The sequence below is a fragment of the Nycticebus coucang genome, chromosome 23, assembly GCF_027406575.1.
Source record: "Nycticebus coucang isolate mNycCou1 chromosome 23, mNycCou1.pri, whole genome shotgun sequence".
Classification (NCBI taxonomy): Eukaryota; Metazoa; Chordata; class Mammalia; order Primates; family Lorisidae; genus Nycticebus; species Nycticebus coucang.
Window position 1 is genome coordinate 32,935,562 of NC_069802.1, and position 18,372 is coordinate 32,953,933.

The 18,372-nt window shown below is 50.0% G+C and overlaps 1 protein-coding gene across 1 annotated transcript; it reads left to right on the forward strand.

The window, feature by feature from the left end:
- Window positions 1-2,922, forward strand: FGFBP1 (fibroblast growth factor binding protein 1). The gene is made up of 2 exons (XM_053577836.1): window positions 1-110; window positions 1,786-2,922. Exon 2 carries the CDS (start codon window positions 1,805-1,807, stop codon window positions 2,576-2,578), a length of 774 nt encoding a protein of 257 aa, XP_053433811.1. The 5' UTR covers window positions 1-110; window positions 1,786-1,804; the 3' UTR covers window positions 2,579-2,922.
- Window positions 2,923-18,372: the final 15,450 nt, after the last annotated feature.

Sequence of the window (18,372 nt, forward strand, 5' to 3'; positions counted from 1 at the left end):
CCCCGAGCCAGTCAGCGTGGCTCCCGGAACGGCACCGCAGCCGGGACAGCGGCAGCCTGCACTGCACCCTCACATCTGGGACCGCACTGGACCTGAGTACTCAGTGCAAGGTAAGAGCCTGGCTGGCTCAGAGCCTCACTACCTACCTCCACCCCCATTCCTCACTCCACCCGTGGACCTGGGGCTCCCCGGGCTTGGACTCCATCATGGACAGGTGGAGGGAACCCCAGTGCTGGGGGAAGTGGCTGTGTCTCCTCCTGGCGTACCTGACCCCCATCCCACCCCTCCTCACTCCAGCCCACACTCCCCTGACAGCCTTGCCCTTTTCCAACCCTTTTCCAATGCCCAGGGTGGAAATAAGACCAGGACCACGTCCTGCGTCTACCTTTTTTCAAACAAAAGTCTATTTTAGTTTAAATGCAGCATGAATAATATGAATCATCTTATACCATCATCAACTGCGTTAAACTAAACCAGCAGCGTTCAAAGTTGTTTTTATTACCGGTTCCCAATATTTTCTGAAGGGCACAGTAGACGGAGAAGTAAAAAGTGATCAAGGGGTAACAGGCGCAGAGAGATGGGGTCTGGCTGCCTGCATCACCCCTGTAACTTGCCCACTATGGGGTCGTGACTGATTCATTTACCAGCCAGAGTCTTGATGTCATAGATGTTACCTGGGGTGCCGTATTCATGGCTATCTGGCAGTGCTCACCCGTGGCTTTAACAAGGCGAGAATCAAACCCTGGACCGGGCTTAGTAGATGTCAGATGGAAATGGATTTCCCTTCTCCCTGTAAGCATGGCTTTTATTGTCTACCTGGTAAACCCAGGTAGTTCAGTGTGGGATTGAGGTTTATCCTATTTATTCCGTGATTTCTTTTTATGAGATCATTAATTAAGGGCTTTCTGTGTGCCCAGTAGTGTGACATCACAGGCCTCCAGAAAAAAATTACACTTGATCTTTGCCTTCAGTCTTGTGGTGTAAAGCATCTGGTTGAAATTCCCCTGTCTCCACCCTGGTTCCCTTTGCCCAGTCAGAAGACCTCCCCACCGTCGCGCCTGCTTCCTCCCAGAATGCTCTTTCCACACTACAGCCCTACTCGCTTCTGTGGGTCAACCCCCACGGATGTTCAACCTCTGGGTCAACTTCAAGTTCATAACACTTTCATGACACTTTCATCATCATCTGTGTCCTTGTAGAATTGTGAGATAGAAACCCAGCACAGTGGAGTTGCAAGACATTTATGTGATGCTTTCATTTAACACTTTGATTCCCAGGTAAAGGAACTGAGGCCCCCAGTGGGGGCATAGTGACTTGTCCAAGATCGAGTTGAGGCCAGAGATGGAACACACTTCCTGGCCTATGCTATTTAAATCCCCCCCAAAAGCACTCTCTTAGGTCTTTAAAACTATGGCTTCTCTTTCCTGATGGTAGTCCAACACCTGGTCCAGTGTGTGGCATGTAGTAGGTGCTCAATAAATGCTTGTTGAATGAAAGAGTGAGGAGCGAGCAGATGGAAGAGGCAGTGATGGACAAGGAGTGAGAGTTGGTGAAGCTCAGGGAGTGGTGCAGGAAAGGGTCAAGTGGTAATTTTGTGACACTCAGTACTCAAGTCAAGCGGAAACGTGAGTAGACAGGCTGTTTATCTAGTGATTTCAGGAACCAGAAGGATTCTTGGTCTACCCTTGAGCAGGCAGGCATGTGTCAGGGTGGAGGGATGCAGCCTGCGGTCCTGCACAGCTGAGCTGCTGCCCAGAGTTGACTCACCTGCCTTTTGTCAAACAGGTGCCGCCCAGCTGCAGCCATGAGGATCCATAGCCTGATCCTGTTTTTTCTCCTCCTGGGCACTCAGGTGCTCTTAGCAGAGGGGAAAAAAAAAGGAAAGAATGAACATCACAGTAAAGTGGTCTCAGAGCAAAAGGACACTCTGGGCAATTCCCAGAATAAGCAGAGAAACAGGACAGCCAAGTCCAAAGGCAAGTTTGTCACCAAAGACCAAGCCAACTGCAGATGGGCTGTGACTGAGCAGGAGGTGGGCATTACCCTCAAGGTGCAGTGCACCCGAATGGACCGTGAGTTCTCCTGTGTCTTTGCTGGCAATCCAACCTCGTGCCTGAAGTTCCAGGAAGGGAGGGTCTATTGGAAACAAGTTGCCCGAAGTCTGAGCTCACAGAAGGACATTTGTGGACAATCCAAGGCTGTTCTGAAGACCAGGGTATGCAGAAAGACGTTTTCAGAATCCAATCTCAAGCTGGTGAGCTCCAGTCTGCTTGGGAACGTGAAGTCCAGGAAGGAGAAAATAGAGCTGTCTCCCAGGGAGCATCCCAAGGTCAAAGAGGGCACCACCTCCAGACCAGCACTGACCCAGACAGAGCTGTCTCCCAGGGAGCATCCCAAGGTCAAAGAGGACACCACCTCCAAACCAGCACTGACCCAGCCCACGGCCGCCAAAGCTGGGGAGTGTTTGGAAGACCCGGACGTAGTGCAACAGAGGAGGAGCGCCCTGGAGTTCTGCGGGGCGTCCTGGAGCTCCCTCTGCATGTTCTTACTTAGCATGGTACAAAGCACGTCGTGCTGATGTCGTGTCCTAAGCCCCTGTCTGCTGTAAAGCTCTCCACGTTCCCCGTGAGATACGAACTTTTCTACTATGAGAGGACAGTGGAATATTTAAACATATTTTGTAATGTTCGTTTTGTTTTTTGGAATTTGCTTTCTGTTCACTTTCTCGGATGTAATTTTTGGAGGCCGCTCAGCCCACTGCACATTTGCACGGCTGTGTAGCACGCAGCGTGGCGTGTAGCAGCACAGGCCTGTCTTTGAGTTGATCAAGCCAGAGAGATGGTTCCTATGCAAAGGACTTTCCGCCAAATTGACAAAGCTAATAAAGCTCTGGGTGTTTTCAAAAGAGCAGTCACCCATTGTCTGCTTTCTCTACCTCTGGTTCTGAATGAACGCCTGGTTCACAACAAACAGGCCTCCGTATATCAGAGGATAAAATATCTGAGGAACAATCTCTGGCTCTCCATCCAGCCCAAATCATCCCCAATACACCCATTCCAGAATCTCTCTTTATACCTTTACCCACTGGCCCATGGTGCCCGATGTAATAATTAGGATCCCCATTTTCAAACAGGACAACTGGCACCTCCTGTGACTAAATCCCTTGTCTGGGACTCAGATGGTGAGAGGGGAGATGGGATCAGAACCCAGGGGTTCTGATGGCAGAGCCCACAGGCTCCAGGAGCGCCCTATACTGACTCAGGGCAGAGCTGTGATTCCCACCCACAACATGCTGGACCCTACCCCCATAGAGCCCATCTCTGGGTGAGTGGACAGGCCTGGTTAGCATGATGCTGTGTGACCAGGTGTCATGGAAGGCGGGAAAGTGGCATGAAAATCCAGAGAGAGGAGGAAGAAACTGCCGGAAGTTCAGTGGCTGAGTTTCACAGAGGAGGTGACATTGAAGCTGGGCTTTAGTGAAAGCATCTATAGGGATGAAAAGGGGCAAAGTGGAGGCACTTTAGGTGTCTGGCAGCATGACCAAAAGTGAAGAGTTGGGAAAGGTCCAGCCTGTGGGAGAGGTGGCTGGGATGGGAGGGGATGTGAGGCTGTGGTTAGTCATTTACATGTTAGTATGAAGTCCTGAAAGGGCTTCAGCTCAAGAGCTGGGGAGAGAGCATGAACTGTCCCTGTTGCTTTGTCACAATTCCACAAACAGGAAAAAGTGAGGAACAGAATTGGTAAAAGCACTATTCTTTAGCATGTCTGAGGGTGGCAGGAAGGCGTGGGGGTGGTGGCAGGACAGCCTTTTACACTCACTGCCCTACCTGGATATACGCTGAGGGTTGTCAGAGACTAATCCACAAGGTCACAGCCTCAGGGTGATATTGGTGTGTCAGTACCATCAAATCAACTCTCACCTTTCACTCCCTGTGTGCCAGGCTGTGTGCTGAGCTCTTCTCATGGTTATGCCTTCATCACCCACCCACTCGGTCCACGTATAATTTGTGGAATGCAGGTGTCCATTGGGCCAGGTATCCATCTCAAGGAGCTGGAGATACAGTAGTGGACACACACGAGGGGGATGCTCTGCCCTTGTGGACCTTACCAGTGGGGAAACCGATGAAAATCTCCAAATTACACACAGAGAGGAAAAGTAAAACAGAGGAAGGGAAGAAGTGACAGAGGCGATGAGCTGGGGGGTTCATCAGGGGACGCTTCTCCACAGAGGTCACTTTTGAGCCTGGAGGAATCGGCCAGGCGAGCTCCACGGGTAAGGATATTCCAGTCAGGGAACAGCAGAGAAAATGTCCTGAGGTCAGTTACTTCCATCAACCTTCCACCATAGTAGTCACATCCTGAGGGGGCATTAAGGAAAGGAAAAAAAAAGAAAGCAAAGAGAGAGAAAGGAAGAAACCACAGGCTTTACATTGACTTCTATCCAAGTTGGGGCAACATTTTTTTTTCTCCCAGAACTTTCTGGATATGAAGTAGAGGAGGCAAGAGCTCTCCGTCTCTCTCTCTTCCCTGTCCCACTCTTTCTGTTTGTGTGGGGTGTGGTGTGCGTGTGTGGTCTTCAAGATAGGCCCCCCTTGGTAACAAGAGACGAGAATGTTTAGGGAGGTACGGACTGCCGAAGCTGGGCATGTCTGCGTCCCCTGAAGCTGCTGAGCAGTGGAAACATCTTCATTCCTCTGTAACATCACATTTCAGCAGAGAGAGGGCCTCTTCCCTCTGGCACCCTGGCTCTGTGTGGTGACTCACAGCCGTCAAGTGCTGACTTGAATCACTGGAATCCCAAGTATCTCACCTGGCCTCCTTCCCCAGCCTCCCTCCTAAATTGTTCTTGGCAGGATCAGCCAAGTGTTACCAAAGAGCTGGGGATTGAGAGCTCTCAGGTAAGTAAGAGGCCAACTGTCCTCCACCATGTTGGTTTCACAACCTCCCGTGTGCAATGCTTACCTGAAAATGTCTCACTCAAAACGCTTTCATGCACTGACATGCGAGAAAGTACTCAGCATCAACAGGCTCTCTCCAAAAACGAAGGGTCAAGACAGGGGAGGGGGAAGAAGATTCTAGAAGACTGATTTGTGACCTGGGGAGTTTGAGGTGGGTTATGGGGGGGGGAGCGGGGAATTCCCATAGGGTATATATCACAGCAAGATGAATCCATCTTTTCTGCCACCATGGCCCGGCCCTTAGTGCGTGGACAGCACAGCAGACCCTCTTGAATTCCTGGCTGAGTGAATAAGAGAGAAACCACAGCGAAGGCAAGCATTACAGGCTGTGCGCAACAGAAAACTGGGTTTGGGTTTCTAGTCCTGTGACCTGGGACAAGTTCTTTCATCTCACGTTCCCTGTCCATAAAATGAGTCTAATCACATGGGGTGCCCAAGAAAACTACACATAACTCAGGTCCAAGCCTGGTCCTTCCGCAGTTGATTCTCATCAAACGCTGTTGTGAATAAATGAATGAATGAGAGAACCAACTAGTTAAGAAAGGAGATAAGAAGGCATTTTTGAGGGCAGCTACATAAGCCTGTCCTTTCTCACCTCCCAGTGGCCTCCCTCTACCCAAGGCTCTTCAGAGCCCTGCACTGAGCCTGGAACAGAAGCACTTTTCATGACGTAGGAGGAAGGTGGAGAGGAGCTGGCTCTTACAGACAGCTGTTGGGGCTTCCAGTTCACTTCCCACGGGCTCCTTCTCCGGCTCCTGGGGTGTCTCCTCCCCCCTCCAGTTTCAATGCCATGTGTCATCCTGCTCCCAGGTCACCCCTCCTGTGGTCTCTGCCCTCTGTGCGTCCACTGCTGAGGACTGCCATGCTGGCACCTGCAGCCACACCTCCCCCTAGACCCCACTGCTCATTCAGCATCACTGCTCGGATGTGCAGAAGGGTCTGCGACGTCACACCCGCAGAGGCACTCCTGGCCTTCCGGCAGATTCCTGCTCTGCCCGTGTTTCTTCCCAGCTCAGCTGGCAGCAGCCATCCTCCCAAACACTCAGCTCTTACCCTTCAGGAGTTGTGCTTTTCTCACGCCGCACATCCAATTCATCTCAAGGCCCTGCCATCTCCACCTTCCCACCCCATGCCCCACTCCTAGGTGCCTAATCACCACCAGCCTGGTCTGAGCCCGAGCCTCTCGTCCCTGGGTGACTGCAACAGTGTCCTGACTGGGCTCCCTGCTTCTGCTCTCCCTGCCTTTTGTCATCTATTGTAGACAGGGGCCAGAGAAATTCCTTCCAAGTCACACTTTGGTTACCTCACTTCTCTGCTAAAACCTGTTCTTCATCTGATTCAGGGTTAACAACAAAAATTCTTGCAATACCTACATAACCCAGGCTGCCCATAACTTTCTGACCTGAACTCCCACAACGTGACCCCTGGGTTACTCTGTTCCGGCCATTCTCAGAGCTGTCTGGCACTGAAACCATCCTCTTGTTTTAGTTCTGATTTTTTTCTTTGAGGAGTTAAGTGTGTAATGAAGTCTAGGCATTGTACAAAATGAGTTTTTCGAAAAACTCACCCAGCGCCCTCCTGCCTCAAGCTCTTTACACGTCTCTCTCCTCCTTCTGGGGCAATCCTCAGTTCTGCCAGCTCTCTGCTCAAATCTCACCCCTGTCCGCTGCTCTGCTTTATTTTTTCCCACTTTGCATCACCTGATGTGCCCTCGATGTACTCATTTCACGTGGTTATTTGTTTTTTGTCTGACTCCACCAGAATATTAGCTTTCTATGTGCAGAGGTTTGGTTCTGGTCACTGCTGTTTCACCCACATTTTGCGCAGCACCTGGACCTCAATACACATTTAACTCTTTAAAAAAAATTGGAGTTGAGAGAATAGTTTCAGTATCACTTCTCGGCCTTTTGGCTAAGATCAAAGGGAGAACAGTTTCAGTGTCAGACGGCCACTAATTCCTGTTCTAGCAATGAGATCAAGGTCAACTTGCTCACCCTTAGTAAGCATTGATTTACTTTTCCAGAAAGTAGCACTCAAAACACCCTTCCTTACAAATTAAATGATTCACGGATTCTAAGGGCCTGGGCTCTTTGCTTGGAACAGGACTACTGGTTAAAAATATGTTAGCTGTTGCTGTTGTTATTGAACGTCATGCTCCCCAGAGGGTGTGATGCTGCTTGGCCTCCAGGCCCATGACACAGATGGGAGGTCCGTGTCCCTCCCACAGTATGTTCGTTTAGTTACACGAAGCCTGTCTTCCTGATTTTCATTCCACTCTCCTTATGAGAAAGAAGGCTTTGAGTTTAGGAAGATAGTTAGAAAGGATAAGAATTGAAAGAATTGGATTGCCCAGAATATGCACAAGGTCTAGCCAGCAGATAGGGGCCAAGGAGAGTGACAGACTACACAGTGACTGGGTAAAGACCCTCTGGCTGTGACTTGGAGGGGCCCAGGGCTGAGCGGAAGATTGCGCAGGAAACAACGGGCTCTGGCCTATCATCTCAGGGTGCGCCACTGCCGGGCTCAGACCCCAGCCAAACACTCAGCATTTCCCCCACGGAAGTTGCAGAGGCTGGGGGTGGGGAGCGGCCGGTGCAGGATCAGCCACGCAGTAGCGAGCAGGTGGCCTGTGGTGAGACATGGGGTTCAGGGACAGAGTTGGGTGTTCAGATCCTGGCTCTGCTCCGCAGTAGCTGCGTGAACCTCAGCAGGTTCCTTAACATTTCTGAGCTTCCGAGTCATTCATTCATTATTCAATAAGGACCAACTACTGAACACCCAGCTGTGTTGGCCACCAACACGGGGTAATGGGATGAGCAAGAAGAGTAGCCAGTATGCGCTGGGCGGGCCTGCAGCTATCCTGTGCACCCATGTTGTCTCTCCCTCATGACCCCTCAGGAAGCACCACCTTTGTCCCTGCACAGTAGCAGGGCCAAGGGAGTTAAGAAACTTGCTCCCAGCCATTCAGTAAGTAGCAGAAGCGGGATGCAGGCCAGGCACTCTTCCCTGAGGCCCTGCTCCCCACCACCATAGCACTGTCATTAGCTGGAAACCTCAACTCTACGTGCATCTGGGGTGCAAGCGATGCCACGGGGCAGGTTTGTGGTGCAATCAGCAAAGAGCAGCAGGTGCCACCGGCAGGTGGCAGAGCTGGTCCCAAGGTCAGAGGAGGAGTCTCTGAGGAGGCGCCAAATGATCTAGGATTTGATACTCAGGGGTTACCTGGGCAAACCAGAGGTGTAGGAGAGTGATCTGGGCAGAGCTGTGGCGGGAACTTTCTCAACTGGTGTAACAAAAGGGCTAGAGTGTGGATGTGCCACCCTGGCAGTGTTGGGGTCCTCTGATTTTCCACCCCACCCCCTTGTAGCTCAGCCTGCATGAGAAGGTGGCACTTCCAGGTCTTAGGGGTCCCAGTTGTCCCAGAGACTCTCCTGTGAGTAAAGCAGCCCCCACCTTGGCTGGTGCTCAATGGACCACCGCCCCAGATCAACACACCACTCTCTGTGGCTCTGGATGAACAGGGAGCAAGCTGTCTCACCTCCCTCTCTGGTCTCAGGACTCAGCACATGCCTGGCCCCCAGCAGCTGCTCGGTGAGCCTCGGGACTCAGCAGGGGTTCTCAGGCTGACAGTTTAAGCTGGTCACTCTGTGCCCTTGGGGACTGGCCTGTGCATTACAGGCCTCTAGTCCCTAGATGTCTGCAGACACCTATGCAGTCTTGCCCTAGCCCTGACAACTAGAGATATCACCAGAAGCTGTGATGGAAGATGACTTTGTTCCAGCTCTCCACTCACATCCACACACAAAGCAGCAGGGGGAGGGTGGGAAAGGGCTCCTAGGGCTGACAGGCCAGTGGTGCTTTAGTTCAGTTTGTTGATAAACAGGAGACGCTGTAGAGCAAAAGGCACGTTTGAGTTGTGAGGGAAGGTGCAGTGCAGACAGAGAGGGCACTTTACCTGGGCAACGCTCACTAGGGCACCCATTTTAAAGGGAATGTATCAACAGCTCTAAAATCTAAAATCACAGGCCCTTCTGGAGATGTACGCTACATATATTTGCATATAACAAAGATGTCAGAACCTTGTTCATGGTGACAAAAGGCTGCAAACAACATGCTCATAGGTGCTGGTTAAAAACCATGGATGAGTCTGTCGGAATGATTTCTAAGTATTTTTTATGTTTCCCTCATAAAACAGCAATTTCATATGATTCGACTCAAATTCCTTTATCAATTAAAAAAGTAGCTAGCTGGGCTCAGTGGCTCACGCCCGTAATCCCAGCACTCTGGGGGCCAAGGTGGGTGGACTGCTTGAGCTCCAGATTCAAGACCAGCCTGAGCAAGAGTGAGACTCTGTCTCTACTGAAAATAGAAAAATTAGCTGGGCACAGATGGTAGTGGGCACCTGTAGTCCCAGCTACTTGGGAGGCTGAGGAAGGAGGATCACTGGAGCCCAGGAGTTTGAGGTTGCTGCACGCTATGATGATGCCAGGGCACTCTAGCCTGGGGGACACTCTGTCTCAAAAAAAAAAAAAAGTAACTAAATTATAAACAACCAGCAGAAAGACCTGAGACTGGCGGTGGACAGTGGATACTTGGAGTTGGCACTTTTAATAAGACAAGACAATGACTCAGAATACATGATTCGTGTTCCCTCAGAATTAAATTAGGAAAAGTAGGATGAAGTCAATTGTTTCAGAAGAATTACGATGTAAGGATGCCTTCCTGATTTCAACATAACACTGACGAGTAAAGGAGTTTAAAATGAAGGAGTCTTGGCAGGCAGACAGGACCGTTTGTGCCTCTCCGTCAGCTCCGAATGTGCCAAAGGCCCACACTAGGAAGCAAACGACCCTTCTGGCACCTCTGAGGATACTGTGTGGTGCCTGTTCGCAGAGATTAAGTACAAGTTTCTTTGTGGTGAGGGATAAAAAGACACTTAGGCAATCTTGACAGCTTCTGATGAAAAACTCCCCAAGGCCCTTCACGTTCCAGAGGCTGCCAGGGATTTCTGAGGCCCCTGACAAATGACCAGACTTGTTCAGATTGAGCAGAAGCATCTCCCAGCTGCACTGCCACTGCCGTCGCAAAGCACAAGGGGGAGGCCGGGTAGGACCAATGAGAGCGGGGACCGTTGATAGAGCCCTAAGTGCTTTACTCATGTCACCTCATAACGTCCCCGAAGCAAGAGGTGGTACCTTGTGCCCACTTTACAGGTGGGAAAAATGAGGTCAAACAACCTGGCTAAGGTCATACAGAACCTAGGTCTGTCTTAGTGCCCTGCTCGTTGGCCTAATGATCACCGCGGGTAGGACAAATGCTGAAGATGATGACTGGGGATGACACAAAGACTGGGAAACGCTGGTGCTGGGCAGGTGCCCATCATACTGTGTAGGGACGGGACAGGGCGGTGGTCAGGCCACCCCCTGCTCCCAGCCCCTCAGTAGCTCCCCATCACCTTCAGAATAGGATCCAACTTTCACTCGGGGTACAGGAAGTGCTTTGGTCCAGCCTCAGCCCACCACCTTCACGTGCCTGCTGGACCCCACAGCCCAGCAGAGCCCAGCCCCCGCCCATGGAGTGCCCTGTGCCCTCCCAAGCCCCTGGCCTCTGCCCCTGAGTTTGTTCATCCCCCGTCGCTGCCCTCCCAGCTGACCGTGGGACTCCACTTCCCGCCCCTCCGTCCCCCTTCTACAGAGATCCCTGCAGCCCGTGACTCCCTCTAGCATGACTCTCCTTCCTCTCTCCTTCCCTTCTCCCTCCCTCCTTACTTTCCTCCTTCCCCCTTTCGTCTTTTATTCCTTCTTTCTGTCAACATCTCCTCTTTGAACACCTCCTATGTGCCAAGCACTAAACTGCATTTGGGCAATGAAAGTTAGATAAGAAAATGTCTCTCTCTTCCTGGAGATCTTTGTCAGGAGAAAGGGACAGACAGAGACTGGAAGGTCACAGTTGCCAAGCGGCTGTCTGTACCCAGCCCTGTCAGGCATTCGGCACACATGACTTCACTTGTTGAAGCACCATGGCCCCACGAGGCAGAGACTTGTGGCTTTCAGAGGAGAAAATTGAGGCAGGATTGAGGTTTGAACCCAAGAAGTGAAGAAGCCTTCACTAAATTCTGGGATCCTAGTTGCTAAGATAAAGGAGGGATTTCATACGATGTTCCAAATATAATGAAAGTAGACAGAACCCTAAATTTACCTTAGGACCGACCAAAGCTTTCTAGGAGAGGTGATGCCTCCGACGGATCTTAGTGCAAAGGATGCTATTGGCAGAGGGCTCTGTGGGGCAAAGCCTCAGAAGAAAAGCCTGGCTCCTACAGAGAAGCCCGGCAGGAGCAGAGGGTGCTGCTGAGACATGATGCCCAAGGACAGAAGGGCGGAGATGGGGCAGTGGCCAGGCCACAGTGAGCACCACTTGCCAGCACATGAATGAGTCCTGCCAGGAAGCAGGTGCAGCCCACAGGGTGGCCAATGGGGATATTAACAGGGATGTGGGCAGAGGGAATGAAAACCAACAATGGATGGTCAGACACCTGGGTTAACAAATCTGAACCCAGGAGCCACCACTTGCTCTCGGCCAGAAGAGGGGAAGGGGCAACACCAGGGCTTGAGAGAGAGCAGTGCTGTGGCTTTGACATGAGCCCCGCCACACCCACTACCACCACACTTGAAGAGCTGCAGCCTTTACTAGAGGAATCTGTGGCTGAGTAACACAGAGGCAGAGAAGAAACATCTCAGAAGGCTTGGCCCAGTCAGTTGGTGGAGGTCGGCCTTCCCAGTCAACCAAGGTAGAGAAAGATGGCAAATGAATCCAGACGGGCAGGTGGATAATACCCAGGGCTTCCAGGTTCAGAAGCTGATATTTTATACCATCAATGGCAGGGCTCCCTTGAAGGGTTTCAGGTTGGGAGACAACATGGTCAGACATAGACTTTATTTCATTTTTATGTATTATTTTTTAAAAAATTATTAGAGATAGAGTATTACTCTGTCACCCAGGCTACAGTGCAGTGGCATGATTTTAGCCCACTATAAACCTTAAACTCCTGAGCTCAACAATCCTCCTGTCTCAGCCTCCTAGGTAGTTGGGACTATAGGCCTAAGCAACCACATTTGGCTAATTTAAACTTTTTTTTTTTGTAGAGAGAGGGTTTCATGTGTTGCACAGGCTGGTCTCAAACTCCTGGTCTCAAGGGATCCTCCCATCTCAGTCTCCCAAAGAGCTGGAATTACAGACATATACCACCACACCTAACGTAATATGGACATTTTTTTGTTTGTTTTTAAGTAAATTTATTTCAGGTTAATGGAAGGGTACAAACAACCATGTTGAAATATTTGATTTTGTTAGGTAGAGTCCCTGTACGACCTCTCTGGGTAGCAATTCAGTGGACAGGACGTGGGCAGTGAAGGAAGAGCCAGGGAGACCAACTGGACCAGGGAACGAAGTGGGGAGCCACGTGGGGAGATGGCGAAGGGATGAAAAGCGTGCAGATGGAAGAAAATGGAACTTACCCAGGTGAGAGATGAGAAGCTGAAAAGGGCATACCAGAAAGGAAAGAAAGGAGATTAAGCTTCGATTTAGGAAAAAAAAAAGAAGAAACTGACAGTTCTCAGTGAAGCCAAAAGCCAGGATTCATATTTAGATCATCAACGGAATTTTTGTGTCAGCAATTGACTGAAACAAAGATACAGGAGGTGCAAATGGGTTTAGAGAAAGGTGAGTAATATGTTTTGTTTGGGACAAGTTGAGTTTAAGCTGTTTGTAGGAGACTTAGATACCCACGTAGTAAAGCCATCTTTACTAAAGCAGATAAATTCTTGTTAAAAACATGTGGGCAGATGAAATATTGCAGCCAGGAGTATCCAGGCTGGTGCGGTGACTCATGCCTGTAACACTTAGCACTCTGGGAGGCTGAGGCTGGTGGACTGCCTCCAGCCTGAGCAAGAGTGAGACCCCGTCTCTAAAACAATAACTGAGGGTTGTAGTGGGCACCTGTAGTCTCGGCTGCTTGGGAGGCTGAGGCAAAAGGATCACTTGAGACCAGGAGTTTGAGGTTGCTGTGAGCCATGATGCCATAGCACTCTATCAAGGGTGACAAAGTGAGACTCTGTCTCAAAAAAAAAAAAAAGAAAAGAAAAGAATAAAAGAAAACAAAAGAAGGACTATCCAGAGAAGTGGCCAGGTTGTTTGCAAGGCAGCAGGACTGGGAACTGGGAGGAGGAAGAAGGACCTGCCAGGGCCACAGGCGGAGATTACAAGGAGAGGGAAGCTCCTGGGAGCGGAGGCTGGAGCCATTCATAGCAGGAACACAGGAGCAAAACAAAGGCAAAGAACGTCTGCTGCTTGCAACTTAGGAGGTCACAGACGACTTTAGAAAGAGCGGTTATGACCCAAGTCGGTGGGTGGATTGCTGTGGGTTGAGGTGATGTGAAGATGGAGTGAGCTTTGAGAACACAGGCTACTGTTTGGAAGTCTGGATGAGAAAGGAGAAACAGGACGATGCTTTCCTGGGAGCGCCAGACGGTGGAGGAGTTTTACCATATGAAAGGGGCTTTGAAGAAGAGCATAGAGGAGATGCTAATGACACCTCTGAAGAGGGAATATCATGGGGCGAGCCCAGACCTGGAGGGTCCAGGAGAGTCAAATCTCTCTGTGCCTCCCCAGCCCCCCTTCCAGGCAGGGAGCTCCATATCCCACGATGAGCATGTGGCCAGCACACGGCGTGCTGACTCCATGCTTGCTGATTGGATTAACGAGTGAGTGGGGGCTGCGGAGGTAGAGCTATAAGATCAGAAGGAAGAGAAGCATCTTGGCCAAACATCAGCAACTGTGGGTCGAGGGAGGGGGATTGGTGGGATTACACCAGCGGTGCATCTTACAAGGGTATATGTGAAACTTGGTAAACGGTCTGTAAAGCTAGTGAATGATGCCCCATAATCATATCAATGTACACACCTATGATTTAACAAAAAAAAAAAATTCTCATAAAAAAAAAAAAAAATCAGCAACTTGCACGAGATGGCCCAGGTGGGAAACATGAACTCATCTAATACAGCCCCAGTAAGCTCCAGCAAGATAAGGGTCTGTAGTAGAAATCGTTAAGATTTGTTTTCCAGGTACACACTCAAAAAGTAAAGCCTCCAACCACACCAGGCTGGCTGGAGACCTCTGTGGCGAGAGCTATTGGATTAGAATCAGAGAGGTTGAAAAGCAACACTCTTCACATTTACATTAATTGGACATTTTAATAGCACTGATTTTTATTAGCTTCTTGCATTTTGCCTGTGAGGCTGCTCTGCCTGTGCTGTCTTGATTGTTATCTGGAGGGAGATGGGAGGAGTTAGGTTCTTGTCTAAGGCATTTTCTTTAAGCTTTTGGTTGAACGTCTCTCCAGAGCAGCTCAGTGTTCAGCCACTTGTGCAGGGAGCAGGGGAGGGCGCTCTTATTCCACTTGACAAGGTCTCTGAGGACTGGGGTCTCCATTCTTGAGTCCACTAGGTGGTAACAGGAGGATCTGGGCCCCGGAGTCAGCTGAATCAATGAGGAAATCAGTTCATGGTGGTGGCTGACTTAGAAGGGGCTGGAACAAAGCATATAACTGGGGACGAGAATGAGGGCAAGTGGGGAAAGAAAGAACTGGTGTTTCCTCTGAGAAGTGAGGTGGAGAAACAGAAGAGGCAAATCTCTCTGCGCCTCCCCAGCCCCTCTTGGAGGCAGGGAGCTCTGTATCCCACGATGAGCATGTGGCCGGCACATGGCGTGCTGACTCCATGCTTGCTGATTGGCCAGCTTCACCTCGCCCATCGGTTCCAGCCAACTATCATGAACCTCTTCTGTAAAATGGAAATTCACCCAATTAAAAATTGAATTACCCACTTCTGTGTGCAACACGATACCCCAGGCACTTGGAGAATATCATTGAATAATAATAATTTCCCTTCAGAATGTTTTGAGGAGTAAATGAGATATTGTGTATAGAATTACCTGTAATAATCCTTAAATCGTGCTGAACTGAAAGTAACTCCAGTGACGATGATGGTTCTCATACATAGAAAACAATGACCCAGGAATACACCCTGGAGAGGAAGAGGGTCTCACTCTTCACCTGGGCTGTGAGATCCCTGAAGTGAGCTGCGGGCCACACCTGCCTTATTCATCTCTTTGAAGCCCCAGTATAGGGCCTGGAGCAGAAATATTCCGTTATATATATGAGATTATTCTCTACCGAATATTACCAATTAAGTGTACATGCCTCCAAAGTTTGCTTTCTTCAGCTATAAACATCCAGTGTCCTAGGGACCCTCTGATAATTAGAGAAAATGCAAGCCCCCGGGTACGATGACTGGGCCACAGAGGTGACAGGGAAACCCAGCGGCTCCTTGGGGTCACTTTCTATTCGTAGACTCTGCCCAGTTTAACTTACTGAGTGCTCCTGAGAGGGACAATCTCCAGGGCACCTACAGGGATCCCCCATGTGTATAGGGGGTGAATTAGGGACAGATGCCAAGAGACAAGTGCCCAGAGCATGTCCAGAGCCACTCACTCAGTGACAGACCCAGGGAGGAAGGCAGGAGGCTGCTCAATGCCCGCGAGGTATGTCTAGCAGTGTAATTAGGGAGATAAGGCACTCTCAGGCACAAAGTTAAATCCACTGTGGCTAATTGTCAGGTGGGGCAGAGCCCGAGCTGGGGAGAAGAGCAGGAATGTGGGAGGATGCTGCATGCTGCGTGAAAAAGCCCAACTGCAGCTGCTTTGAGTAGGGAGCGAGGGGGAGACTGGAAGGGATTTATAATCAGAGGGAACAGCACAGGGACAGCGCAGAGGCAAGAGTGGGTGAGGCCAGGGCAGGGGGCCAGAGGACAGCTGGACTGCGGGGCAAAGACAGGGTTGCCTTCTGGCACCGGGCTGCACGCTGGCCTGGGCTTTCCCACCTGGCATGTTTCACCTTCACCCTTTCTACAAACCTGTGATACAGACTTTGTTGTTGTTGCATTTTTATAGATGGGGAAAGTCAGAGTCCTTGGTACACAGCAGCGCTAGTACTTAAACCAGGTCTAATGACAAAACTCCTGTGTTTTTCACTATACTTTTGTCTCTTCCAGGAGGGGCTGAGAGGGGCTGCACTGACAAGTGATGAGACTTTCCTCAAGGACTTGGGAGATCGGGTTCTGCCCCTGAAGAGCTGAGTGGCCTCCCTCGCCCACCTTCCCTTCCCTGTAACCCAGGGTAGTAACAATTCCTATTATGCAAGGGAAACAGCCATGCCTCCCACAGCTGACCCCTGAACAAGGCAGGGGTTAGGGACACCAGCCATCGTGCAGTCAAACTTTTGACTCCCCCAAACTTTACTAATAGTGCATGGTTGGCCAGAGGCCTTATCAATAACCTCCATTGCCAATTAACAGGTATTTTGTATGTTATATATTACATACTATATTCTTACAATACAGTAAGCTAGAGAAATGAAAATGTTATTAAGAGAAGCATAAAGAAAACACATTTATAGTATGGTACTGTATTTATCTATACCATAAATATATGCCACCTGTTTACAAGGTGAATCGTCTGAAATAGTGGTACTGCAGACCTGAGTCTATGGCTCATAGCAAATGTGTCAACTGTGTGTTTTTTTTTTTTTTGTAGAGACAGAGTCTCACCTTATCGCCCTCGGTAGAGTGCCGTGGCGTCACACAGCTCACAGCAACCTCCAAATCCTTGGGCTTAGGCGATTCTCAGCCTCCCAAGTAGCTGGGACTACAGGCGCCCGCCACAACACCCGGCTATTTTTTTTTGTTGTTGCAGTTTGGCCGGGGCCGGGTTTGAACCCGCCACCCTCGGCACAAGGGGCCGGCGCCCTACCCGCTGAGCCACAGGCGCCACCCCTCAACTGTGTGTTTTAATGTCATGACTTTTCTCTGCTTCTTGGGAGCACTGCCAGCCTCCCTTGTGCACGCTGTACTGGTCCCCTGGTGTTATCCAAGGTACTGCACTAACCACAATGAAAGATGCTTGAGAAGGATCACTTTTAATGTTACACAAACTACTGGAGAGGGAACTGCTCACGTGGACATGATCAGTGTCCCACGGCATTTTAAGGGCATGCTTGCGACACTTGTGACCACTGCAGTGGCAATAGGAGGTGGCTACGAAGTCATCACAGTTGTACGGTGTGGACCACAGTTAACTTTCTGTGGTTACGACTTTACATCGTATCTCTCCATTCATCTACAATCATGTTTGTATGATTGTGAATGGCACCTTGACACTCTGTGTATGAGTGAGTTGTGGCCAATTTTAAACTTTTTATAATAGATTTATGCCTATTTTATGATGTGACAACATAGACGGTATGCACATATATTTCATGTATTTGTGACACAGCTAACTTTTTCTTAATTTCTAGGCTATGTGGTTCACCTGCAATTTTTTTCAAATTGTCACAAATCTCAAAAAATTTCCAATATATTTATTGAAAATAAAAAATCCATGTATAAGTGGAATAGCACAGTTCAAACCCCTGTTGGTCAAGAGTCCACTGTACATGGTGTTCCAGATGGCCCGAGGTGGCAGGGCAGGGACGGCCCCTCGGCTGGCTTTTCTCCCCGGGATTTGGGTTGGTGGCACGCCACGGTCCTCCTACCTGTGGGCAGGAAAGAGCAGGACAAGTAAGCCTGGCTTTTGACTCTTCCACATGGTGACATGTCATTGCTACTTTTTTGGGCAATATCAGCCCAACAGCTATGTCCAAGCTCAAGGGGGACGAGAAGCCCTAGTGACTATGTGTCTGGGTGGGAGAGGAGTGGAAATACTGATGACCACCATGAGTAACTAACAACTGTGTCATTCTGAATGTTGCAAGAGCTTCTTACACACTTGATTTCTTTTCCACTTTAAAGGTCCCTTTAAATTTTAAATTAAAGGTCCCTGACATTTTAAATCTCAGGATAAAGTCAGATGTGATTCTAGGCAATGGAAACCTAGAATTTCTGAGGAGGGAAGGACAGGAGGGCTGAAGTGCAGTGAGTAAAACTATACTCCAAGCAGTGCGAGAATGGGGCCCGTGCTCACAACGGGCAGGCCTGCAAACAGGCGAGGCCGAGGGGAAGGCCCTGGAAAAGCCCACTGGACTTAGGATGGCAGTGATGGAAAGAGAAGGAAAATCCTACAGACGCTTTCAGGCAATAAGCACGGGGAGGGGTAAGCACGACCTGACCGCAGAGGCAGAGCCGGTTCTTGTGGGTGAGACCACCGTGGGCTGAGTGTGCCTGGCTGTCACAGCCTCTGCTCCCACCCTGGTCCCACCTCTGAGCAAGCGCAACGTTGAGTTCCATCTCCTCCCAAATAAACCCCAGACATCAGCGAGCAGTCCACGTTTTACTGAAGACGTGGGGAGTCTGAGGACGCTCTAGTG

Coding starts and splice junctions, on each gene's coding strand:
- FGFBP1 (XM_053577836.1), top strand. CDS start 1,805: ATGAGGATCCATAGCCTGATCCTGTTTTTTCTCCTCCTGGGCACTCAG.